The 11,762-nt window shown below is 40.3% G+C and overlaps 1 protein-coding gene across 2 annotated transcripts in view; it reads left to right on the forward strand.

The window, feature by feature from the left end:
• Positions 1-4,395, forward strand: part of GPBP1 (GC-rich promoter binding protein 1) — a 36,546-nt gene extending 32,151 nt beyond the window's left edge. The window contains exons 11-12 of one of the 2 annotated variants that reach the window (XM_051643290.1): positions 2,695-2,803; positions 3,887-4,395. In XM_051643290.1, the coding sequence (XP_051499250.1) occupies positions 2,695-2,803; positions 3,887-4,045 (268 nt within the window). In that variant the 3' untranslated portion in view covers positions 4,046-4,395. The remainder of the gene's footprint in view (positions 1-2,694; positions 2,804-3,886) is intronic. The other variant, XM_051643291.1, reaches the window with a different exon arrangement.
• Positions 4,396-11,762: the final 7,367 nt, after the last annotated feature.

An 11,762-nucleotide genomic window follows, 5' to 3' on the forward strand; every position in this document is an offset into this window, starting at 1 on the left:
AGAATTGCCATGATAGATAAGAGGTTTGTTTTTGTTTTTGTTTTTGTTTTTGTTATTATTATTATTATTATTATTATTATTATTATTATTATTATTATTATTATTATTATTATTATTATTGATAGGTTATATGCATATTTTCAACTGAAGAACTTTACCTTTTATAGTACCTGCAGAGGAACCTTTTATGACCTGTCCCTCATGAGTATGAAAAAAGAAACACACTGCTCTGCTGTGTGAACAGAAATCTTTGGCCACTAGAGGCTGCCAATGATGATTTTTTGACTAGATGATAGCCAAATCTATCTCTCATCTTTCCATTCAGATGACTTGGGATGACCTTTATAGTGTTCTGGCAAGTGTTTTTTCTTTGTGGTATCCCAGAGAGGCCATGTGTCCATAGTGTCCCAGCCCTTTGGCTGTGACCTCTGCACATGTGGAGGCAGATGTTATGTATCGTAAGCCTTTTTCTGGTAAATCATTCTTGAAGTGGCCAGCTTAACTCACAGGATACTTGTTCATACTGAAACAAAAAAAATTCGGAGCTTCCAAACCCCCTTGCTTTCTAACACTCCTCACCGCAGTGGGAGGCTAGGTGCGGCTGGGTAAGGATTCCGAGATCAAGACTCAATAACAACAAACAAGCTGTTATTGAGCAGGCATTCTTTATTGCAGCGCTGGGAAGCACTGGGGAATTATCCACCATGAGTGCTCCAACGAGTCAGTGAAACACCCTTACTAATATACACCAAAAACATGCATATTCAGTTCCATGTCAATGAGTTCCCAGAATTCTTCTACATAGTAATTTTATTTCCTGGAATTGGCTATCTTTGTAATTATGCATGCTCGAGGGTCTCCTGTGGGGTTCTTTGTTGATTCTAGTCCTTTGTCGTCTTTGTCCTGTCTCTGTCCTGGTCCTGTCTCCAGTCTCCCGCTGGTAGATTGCCCAGGTGGGTCAGAATCCACATCAGTGTGTCTGTAGGCGCCCAGGGTCTTAGAAGACTTGATGTTATCACAACCTACAGGATGCTTGGCATAGTTGACTGATAGTTTCACAAAGCACCTTGTTTTAAAATCAACGCTTAGTATAGAAATTCATTATTTTAGTAAACTTTTATTAGGCTATATTTCTATTGAATTTACTAACAAATATTCTATGATGTATCAATACCCAGTAATAGTATTGGCAGTCTTGGGCTTCCCTTTTGCTGAGGAAGTTTCCAACATGAAGCCATCCTGTTGGTGTCAACTTTGCTAATCTGAAGGTTGATTTTTAAATGTAGTTCACTCTTAGCCCTTCTAGAAGCCTGATGTTGCTTTAAAGGGGCAGTTGTCCTGCTAACTTGAGACAGTGTTGCTTAAAAGTTAATTAGCCTTTGACCTAAACTGTATTTACATCTTGCCTGCAGTAAAACTTTGTAACTCAAATTAGTGTTGCCAAAAATGTAACTGCTATTGAACTGCATTTGGCATTTTGAGTCTTTTTCTGTACATCTATACAAATGCACATGTTCTCTTAAAAGAGTTTGGAGGATTTGCATATTAGTTGTCCTTCTTCCTGAGGATTTAATTGTTCCTGGCTGTCACATTGTCCAGTACTACAGAGCATGTAATTTCCATTACTTTATTGTCCTGTTTATCCTTCTACAATTCCAGGCTCATTATCGTTTTAACAACAGTCGTTGGTGTCATTGGTCACCTGCAAGTTTACTGAGTGCACATCCATTGTATTGGGATCTGGGTTTTTTTGTGCAGAGGGATATGCTGAACTTCTTACTAGAGTACCTGGCACATGACATCAACTGTCTCTTTATGTTTTGTGAAATATCTTTAACCTTAACATTTAAGGTCAACAGGTGTGTGGTGTGCTTGGAAAAGGTGCTAATCCTTTTGGCAAAAACCTTGCAGTGAGAGAAATTACTGCTTTCATTGTTAATTGTTACAGTGTCTTCACCCTCAGATGACCCCTATTTACACAGCATCTTCACATGTAAAACCACTTTCTTCCTGCTCAGATGCTGAAGTCCCACTTTTGGCAGTAGCTAAAAGACATTGATGGTTGCATCACTGGATATCTCAAGCTCAGTCACGAGGAATTTTTCATTTCTTTTCCTCCCCTCATCCCAAAACTCACTCCTAGTTGTAGTCTATCTGTGCTAAAATATCAGCATCTGCTAGTGGGTGAGACTTAATTGCAAAGAAACCTCTAGCCTCTCCTGCCTCTGACCTGTAGCATGTGCTAGAAAAGGGAACTATATGAGGCTGTCACATCCTGAACTGGTTCCTGTGGAAGGACACTGCAGTATTTTTCCCTGCTGGCCTGTTGTCCAGGAATACTGCTTATTCCCTCAGTGTGAGTCTTCATCTCTTTCTACGGGGTGCACCTCTTCTCCACCAGAGCAGTTATGCAAAGGAAATACATTCTTACTTTTCCACCTGACACAGACTTTTTGCCTTAAAATGAAGGTACAGTTTTTACCCCATGTATTGGTAGAATAGAGTTACTTGTGAACTTCTTAATTTCTATGCTTTATATGTCTAAGGCTTTGAACTTACTTTTATGTGTTTGTTTTTAAAAATAACAATAAACTGATCAATCCATTTGTTACAGATCTTCACACACATATGTAGACAAAGCTTGAAATGTCTGTGTGTAGCAAATTCCTTAATGTTGTCCTTTTTAATTTTAAGGTTGTTAAAGGAGATGGGCTGGCAGGAATACAGTGAAAATGATGAAACATGTGCTCCACTAACAGAGGATGAGATGAGAGAGTTCAGAGTCATTAGAGAACAGGTAGCAGTAAGTTGATGTTTTGTTACGAACTTGTAGTTGGCTGCCCTAAATGCCTACCTTCATGAGGATCTGCAGTAATTTTGATGGTTTGGGATGCTGCTGTTTCAGTACCATTTCAGTATTACTTTTTTTGAAGAACAGTGGCTTTAAAAAGATGAGGATCAGTGCTTATTGTAGGTAAAGGCCTATTCTCAAAATATCAAGGAAAGGGTAAGAGAATGCTTCTGAGTATTTTCAGCATTGCTTGCAGTAGAATTGCACAGACTTTCCAGCTCCTTGTTTTAGCCTGAGGAAAGGGAACTTTCTTTCAAGGCTTTTATGCAGTTCCCAAGATCTGACTTTTCTCTGTTGGAAATTCAGACACATTTAATTCACCAGTAACAAAGTCTGCAAAGGCAATCTAGAATCGATTTTGTTAAATTTTATTTTAAATTAGTGTTATTTAGACCTGATGGAGTCAGTGAGGAGGAGCTGGAAAGGAAAACCTTGTGCGTTGTTAAATATGAGCATTTTTTATTTCTGTAAGTCTAGCCATACATGTATGAATTAGAGCATTTGGAATTTTAAACCCTTACATGTGTGTCTCATTGACAAGCTTCTGCACTGTGTGTGAAAATGCAGTAATTCCTTCCTTGCTCTAGAATCAGTTGTTCCCTTTCTCTAAAGTGTGTTTGACTTCACAGCTGCAACGGGTGGGCATAATGGGATACCCATTTCTCACTGCTGCTTCTCCTCTTCTGGGCCTCTTCCATATTGCAGACCCTGCCCTTCTTAGCACAGTTTTTTGCAGCACTGTGGAAAAGGGGACTGGATCACAGGAGAGGCCATGTGGGAGGAGGGATCACTAGGGCAAGACATCTGAGGAAGTGGGTGAGAAGAGGGTAAGCACAGTTGGAAGAGCTTGGATACAGGTTGGCTAGCCTTAAAATGCAGGCTTTTGGGAGAGTTTTTCTTTGTGTTTATGTATGACAGGGTAGTGCTGTGAATCTAGTGTAGACCAGAGAGGAAAATGTAGAGAGTGTTGAAATGTGGCAGATTGTTGTGTTTACCTTTTTCTTTACCTAAATACATATTGTTTTCTCATTGCAGTTACAAAAAAATGGCCTTCGGAAAACCAGCATTTTGAAAAACGGCCTGATTTGTGGTTTTAAATTTAGCCCCTGGAAAAACAGCACTTTCAGACCTGCTGTGGAGAAGGAGGATTCCGAGACGAGCAGCAGTGATACATCAGATGATGATGATGTGTGAAGACTTCTGAAACATCTATTGGAGACTGTTTTGATCTTTTTTGACTATTTTGCCTATTTTGAAATTGGGGATGTGTTGTTAAAAAATATTTTGACTATGTAGTAATGTACCCACTAGAAGAAGAACCATGCGATTTTTAACTGAAGAAAGCAAAGGATGTTGTGTTGGACATCACTGTAATTTCTTTGTAAGTGAATGTTGTAGAATGAGGGCTTGAATTGACACAGCATTGACTTTCTTCATCACTGAAGCGTTTCTGACTAGCAACATGACAATGTAATAAATCAGATTTTCTCATTTACTAATAAAAACAAAGAATTGTGTAATATCTTGCAAAGCTTCTATCTTAAAATGCCCAGCTCCGTAAGGAAAAAAGGGAGCTTGACACAGCATTTTGTCTTCATCTAGCTTGTATCTGGGGCTAGCCTGGAGCAATTTCTGTCTCTCCTGATGGCCCCTTCCCAGCCAAGGAGGAGAATCAGGAAGTAGAGAAGCCCCATGGGCTGAAAAACATATTTAATGAAATAAATCTAATACAAACACCAAGTATAAAAGCTTATGCTCAGCCTGGTCCTCAGGGTTGCGGAGGGAACAGCAGGCCAAGAGGGAGGAGCCTCAGGAAGCAGAACTGCCTCCCTCAGCCCAGCTCCCCCTTTATAACCAGCATGAAGTGAGTGGTGTGGGACCCTCCTGTGAGGGGTCGGGGTGACAGCTGCCCTGGCTGGAGTTACTGGCTGACTAGGGGTGACTAATGAATGTCCTGCCTGTCACAGCTGGCCTGTGGGGCTGTCCCACTGAAACCAGGACCTACGCAAAAGGCAATGTAGCATGTTGGCTAAAAAGGGTAAAGTGCACTAAAATGCTTTACTGTAGTTGAGCTGTTGTGTTGTTACACTTCTTGCAGACATAACTGCTGTTGAGCCATTTGTAGCACAGTCATTGCTATTAACAGACCTTGATGTTACTTACAGAACCAAATTTCTAGAACTGATGTTTAAATTGGAAGCTTTATTGGGGTATTGCAAGACCTGGTACTCTCACAGTGTGGGAAAATAAGCACTTTGGTTTTACTATTCACATGCAGAAAAATAGTTAGCCTGACTGGATTTGTCCAAATCAGGGAAAAAAAAAAACAACCCTGAATAAGAGAGTATCATCCCACTGCATAGCATTGAAGGGTATTGTTTAAAATGTAGTGAGTTTTGTTTGCATTTATGTTAATGTACTCTGGCAGCAGTGACTGCCTTTTGGAATGAGGTAAAAGTATTTTCATCGCTAGATTATATCAGCAGAATATCTATGCAATAAGCACCTGTTTTGCTTACTTAGTGTTAAACTTTTTCTTTTTGATCACACTTAAAAAATAGTGTATTACAGTTTCATTTATTTTAGTTCTTTCAATATTTTCCAGAGGGTTGTACAAACTATGGGGCATTAATTCATAAGCACAGGTACTCTTGGTGTTGTCCCGTACATTTATGTTATAGTTTATGTATGTATTTAGGTACTCCCCCTTCAATATATTTTTGATTTTACTTTCTTACAGTAACTAATTTGCCATTTAGAACTCTAAAGAAAAAATATTTATAAGGCTGGGATTTTGACCATATTTAACTTCTTAAGGAAAAAATATTTTTAATAAGATGGCATCTGTTGATTTTGGGCCAAAGATGATTGATTGATTGATTTTTTTTTTTTTTCCCCAACTAGTTTAAACAGAGACTTTAAGAGATCACTTTTTGTCTTGGAACAAGCATGCAAATGTTGACATAGTTAATTTTGTTGTAATTAATTGAAACAAGCCATTTTCTTGTCTAAATTTAGGAGGCTAAAAATGTTTCTTTTTAGTAAAGAAAAAGCTGTTCTGTCAGTAATGAAGTCTTTCCTGACTGTATACCTTACACACCTTTCTCCTTCCTCTTTCCTCCTTTGGTTCTCTTTACTAACTTTTAAGACCTTGGTGTAATCTACTCCACATCCAACCAACAGGATCTTCTGCCTGTCATAATTAGTGGTATGTGAATCCTAAATTTCTATTACTAAGTTAATTTTTTTTGCCTTGGTATTTCTTCAAGTGGGATGTAGACTTTTTTTCCTCTGCTTTATTCAGTGTAGTAACAAGTGTTGCCTCTGTAATTAACCTTTTGGGGAGATACTGCACTTACAGAATAATTGTGGTATGCTATGTGTGTAGATGCGGGAAACACAGAGGTTGTAATTAAGAAAATTCTCTTTAGAGAAAGTAGAATTACCAGGAATACTTGGTACTTCTGTTTTGCTAGTTTATGCCTTGAAAGTGGTAGCAGAAGCACCGTTATAGTGAGCTGTTATTGTAGAAGGTAACAGGAATTTAGCAGTTTTTTTGCTTTGTGGAATGAAATGCTTTTATAGCCTTTGTAAGTTCTTAAAAGTGTGTGGCTTCACTTGTGTCTGCTTTGTTGTCTGTCCTGGCTCTCTTCATGTGACAGAATTACTCTGTATTCCTACTACACTGTATTTGCCTTTCTGAAGCCTGGTGTGTTTGATACTGTGATTTCATGTTATGCAGGCCCGTAGCCTTAGCCAACTGATGCCTGTGGATTCAGTTGTAGTCCTACACAGAGATCCGCTCTGCTAGTTCAGAGACGTGTCAGTCTGTGTAGCCCTAGGTTAAATGGTTATCTGCTGCTGTTAGTTCAGTTTTGTCCTTCACTGCAGTATGGAAGTGGAGAAACTTTGATATTTCCACTGAGGAACTGGATTGCCGTATCTTGTATTTACTTACAGCAAAGCTGAGTGGAGCGTTGGCCCTTTGCCCTCACCCCTTAAGAAACTCTTTAATCACTTAATGAAGAACTCAGTTTTCTGTTGAAGTTTTGGGTTTTATTTTCCTGGGAAATGTCACTTGAAAGAAAGTTAGGTTTTCATATTTTACTTCCATAAATTGTATTAAAACAGTATCTTATGCTATCCCTCTCCTCTCCCTTTTGTTCAGTACTTGAGGCTGTAAAGCAGAACGAAATGCGGTTCTCTAGTATGCAACAATGTGACTTTTTCCATCTTTGTCTGTCATCTAGAGTGACCAGAAGCCTTCCTCACTGTCTTCTACAGGGCCTTTTTCTCTCTTAACTGCTAAGAGAAGCTAGTTAGCTCTCCTGAAAGAGTGTTAATTACAGTAAAGTTGTCCTTTGATGCATATTGGACCCAGTCAAGATTCTGAAGTAGATTTTTGCTGCTTGTCATCTTTGAGAAGTGTTACAAAGTGTGAAGGAAATAGATGTTTCTTGTCCTAGGCAACTGCCTGGAGGGGAGGCAGTAGTCAGCTTTAGTTATCATAGGGACTTCAACTATTATGTTTCTTCTTTAAAGGATACTTGTCCTTCAGTAGATACATTTAAACTGTTGGCTGCCAGAAACTGGAAGGAGAGTTTAGTAAAGGATGTCTTTGTTTTTCTCTGTTTTGTGTTTGCTGCTAGGCAGTGGCTGAAGCAGTTTACTCAGCTGCAGGAAACTTTTGGTCTGATTAAGGATTATTGCTGTTATACACTAAGAATTACTGGTTCATTAAGATGATAAATGTGCTGGCTAGGTGGTCAGCTTTCCTCATGTCATTATTCATAGCCATCAGTGACTGGTATTGCACACTGAGGTTTGTTTAATTCCCTGGATCTCTCTCCAGCCTTCACTGGAGGTAGCTGGCAATGCGTTTACTAACCCAGCACTGGCAGCCGTTTGCAAGGCAGTCTTGCACTGTGTGAGGCATGGGTGTGCAATAGAAACTCTCTTCTGTCTCTACAGGTTTGCACTTGCTCAGAGGTTTTTAAGTGATTTCTGGAGTCTGTGCCTTAGTGTGTTGCCATCTGGGAAAGAACTTCAGACAGACTGAAGAAAAATTCCTATCTTCAGCAAGTTGGTCAGCAGAGTGTACTGCTCTGCTACTGAATTCAGTGCCTACCAAAGCCTGCTTCCATTGCAGTTTCTTATGCAGATCTGATAATCTGATGGAGATGTGAGATCACACTGGGTCTGTAGTGGCATGCACTTCTTAAATCCCTACAAAGATACCTGAGAGTATGTTGCTATCTAGGCTTCATTCTGCATTCATCTTCCTTGGACACATTCTTAGTATGCAGACATTTATTCCCCTTGTAATAGGATGATTGTTACAAATTACGTTCCACACTTGATGGCAAATACTTATTTACTTTCCTATCCTATCCAGGTCAAAGATACACCTTGGAATGGGAGGGAGTAATTTCGGCAATTGGTATGACTGGTCATGTCCAGAGAAGCATCAGCACATGAGGTTGAGAGAGCTTGGGTCAGTGTGAGAGAACCCAGGTTCCCCTTAGGAAGTGTGGGGAGCTGAATGGTTGTGGTGGTGCTGAGCGAGGTGTTGGGAAACTAAGGAGAGCAAACTCCTTCCTCTCCACCAGAAAGCAGTCTGACTTGAGAACTGCTGCAAGCAATTCCAAACACTTGAAAGATGAGCTCGAAGCTGCCTTGTGGCCTGAGCTATTGGTTTTGCTGGATTACCTGACTGGCTATGTGTTGTCATAGAATTGTAGAATGTGTTGGGTTGGAAGTTACTGTCTTCTAAGCATATAGATCCTGAAGCAGGCTTCTTTGCATCTGATACCAACAGACAGCTCCTGGTCTGCACTGAAGCCAGACAGTATTCTCTGTTGCCTTAGTGTTCTCACAGTTGGGGTGGCAGAAAGGGATGAAGCTTTTCCTCCTATCTATTAGTCATTGTCACCGTTTGACTCAGGTCCAACAACAATGCTCTTGATTCCCTCCCCCCCCACCCAGGTAGGGAAGGAGAGAGAGAAAAAGAGACTTGGCTGGATTGAAAACTAAACCACACAGCTTTAATTAAACACTAATGATTTAAGAAAATATATACAATTATATACAGATATGTTCAGGTATGTACAAGAGCCTCTCACCTCCCCCCACCCCCAGCAACTTCTACAGAACTCCCCTGAGCTGAAACAGTTCCGAGAAATCCTGGAGCTGCTGCTGGAGAAAGCGGAGAGTGATGAGGGTCAGGAGAGCTTGAGCCTGGGGGTCGATGGTGATGGATGGACGGAGTCCTGCCTGGACACCGGCCATGGACGGGAGAGAAGGGAAGAAGAAGAAAAAGGTGGGAAGTTGTCTTCTGTGATCTCTGACCTTCCTCTGAGCTTATGTAGATACATGGAATGGAATATCTCTGGCCAATTTTGCTGTCTGTCTGACTCAGCCTCCTGCGGGGGGGGGGGTCATAGATCTCCCCGTAGTGTCTGAGCTGGCAGAGTGAAGGTGTGAGCCTGAAGACCCAGCAGTTACAAAAACATTCTTCTGTCTTTATCAGCTCTAGCTAGAGCACGTTGTTGCTAGTTAAAAGAAAGCTTACTGAAGGAAAAAAAAACAATAAAAAGGAAAATTGGCTTCATCCTGGCTCAAACCGGGACAGTCATACAGCCAATAGCATGACATGATGTGCAGCTCTGATCCTGCTCATTCTAGTATGGTGACTTTGGTACTGTGGCTTCCTCTCAGTTCTTACGTGTTGTTCTATGTGACAGCTTGATGTCTAGAAGCTCTGTGCTATTCTCTCTTTGCATCTTCCATCTCTAATCGATTCCTGTTGCAAGACTGCTGAAGTGGAACTATCCTTAGCAAGTTATTGAGCATCCTGTCTGAGCTTGAGTGATTGCACTGTGAGCAGATGAAAAATGATGGAGCTTTGAGTCATCTGGCATACATGTGCACATACACAATTTGAATGTGATAGAAGGGGACATTATAGCATTGTTAGCAGTAACTTGTTTTCTATGCTTGCCAATTGTACCAGTTGGTGTTCTTGGTGTCTCTTGAAATGAGTAGAATGTTCTTTCTTGCCCAGGATATACAGAACTGAATCAAGCCATTGTTTATGATAAACTGTAAGTACTTAGTCACCAAAAGCTGAGAAATACTTTGCATTGGAAAGCTGTTTCAAAAAAGAAGCTTGAGTATAAGTGTAAATTACACGGATATTTTATTAGGTCCTCACAGGAGCATTTGCATCAGATTTTTTTTCACTGTCCACCTTCAAAGTGAGCATGCACAAATAATCTTTGTACAGAATAAAAATACTTTCTTAGTTGAGGCTAAGGTCCCTTCCAACCCAAACCGTTCTATGAAATAGTTATTCTGAAAATGCCATGTGGAAATATCTTAGTATTCCAGTCAAACTGTAAATTAGAATAATTCAATTTTTAGTCTGTTGTTTGATGAAACTGCTGAAAAATGAACACATTTTTGCAGGTGGAACTGGTGATAACTGGCTGTGGTTATAGTAACTACCTTATGCTTTCACTGTAAGGATCTGTTCTCAGTTACTTAACTGCCAAATACTTAATTTTCTTGGACCAGTTTATTGTGGCTGACCAGGTCACTGGGGCTGCAGCTGTAGGGTGGCAGAACCCAGCAGGTAGGCTGAAGGCAGCTAAAACTGGGGAGAATTCAGTGGCAAATGAAGGGACAGAAATCCCAGTGGCAAGAATAAATGGGAGCAAACAGGAGGGGGCACAAGATTGTAATTCTGAAAATAATGTGTTTCTATCCAGATCATGTATCTGAAAGCCAGAGTCTTGTCTTCTCCTTCCAGTGAAGTGTTCCAGTCTCTGTGGCTTGTCTTGTGTTAGAAGATTACAGCCAACATTTGCTGTATGTGATAGTCTCAAATTATGCAGTTGCTTTGTAAGAAAGTAAAAATCTTAGATGGTTCATGTAGAGGTTTGATGTGGTTCCTTATTTCTTTTATCTGATTTTACATCTTTTGCTTTGTGTTGAGAGAACACAAAACTGGTTGGAACACAGTAGGTTTAACAATAATCAGGCAAGATGCTGATTTTCATGAATGCTTCTGAAAATTTTTATCTGAATCTTGCTAATTTATTTTCTTGAAAAAAAATGAACCATACTGTGGGGTAACCACAAAGATAGGAAAGTAGGTTCATGTTGGTGAAAGACTCTGTATCAGAGGCACACTTATGAGGAAGGGAGAAGTTCTGTATTTTGGGCACAGTGTGGATGATGTGTTAAACAGGTAAAAACAAAATACTGATTAAGGCAGGTGTCCTGCCAGATGAGTGGTATGTGCTTATGCAATTAAAGGCTAACAAGTTAATACATGTCTGCAAGGGTTTGAAGGTTGCATAGGCTTGTGTTTCCTAGCCAGGTTCTGTAGTTCTTATCTTGCAAGTGCTTGACCTTAATTTCATTTAAATACCTTTCTTTTGCTGCTTAACAAAGGTGGTCCTAATGTTAGAATAGTTTCCTGTTGTATGAATGGGAAAATTAAGATTTGAAAAGGGATTTAAAAAAAGCTGGAGCTTCTGTAAAATGTGTAAGAGATTTTAGGAGCAGACACAGTCCTGTGGGTGAGGATTAGGATATCTTTCAAGTAACCTGGAGTGTAGAAGTGCCCTGAGTTACACTGTGCTTCACTGCTGGAGTAGGGCAGGAGTGGGGAGGCTCTCCATGGAGGTATGTCTGATATTTACTGAAATACAAAAAAATATGCACAGCCTGGCTTAACTCATGCATTCATCACAGCTGAGTAGCTACAGTGTAGGTTTGGCACCTTTTGTGGTGCAAAAACTGTGAGCTAGTAGCAGAAATAGAGGCCCAGAAGCTGCCTCACTTGGGCTGAGGGAGCACGATGTACACCAAGAGACCAGACAGTAGAACTCCCTGGCTTCTCCCC

The sequence above is a fragment of the Apus apus genome, chromosome Z (assembly GCF_020740795.1).
Source record: "Apus apus isolate bApuApu2 chromosome Z, bApuApu2.pri.cur, whole genome shotgun sequence".
NCBI classification, from domain to species: domain Eukaryota; kingdom Metazoa; phylum Chordata; class Aves; order Apodiformes; family Apodidae; genus Apus; species Apus apus.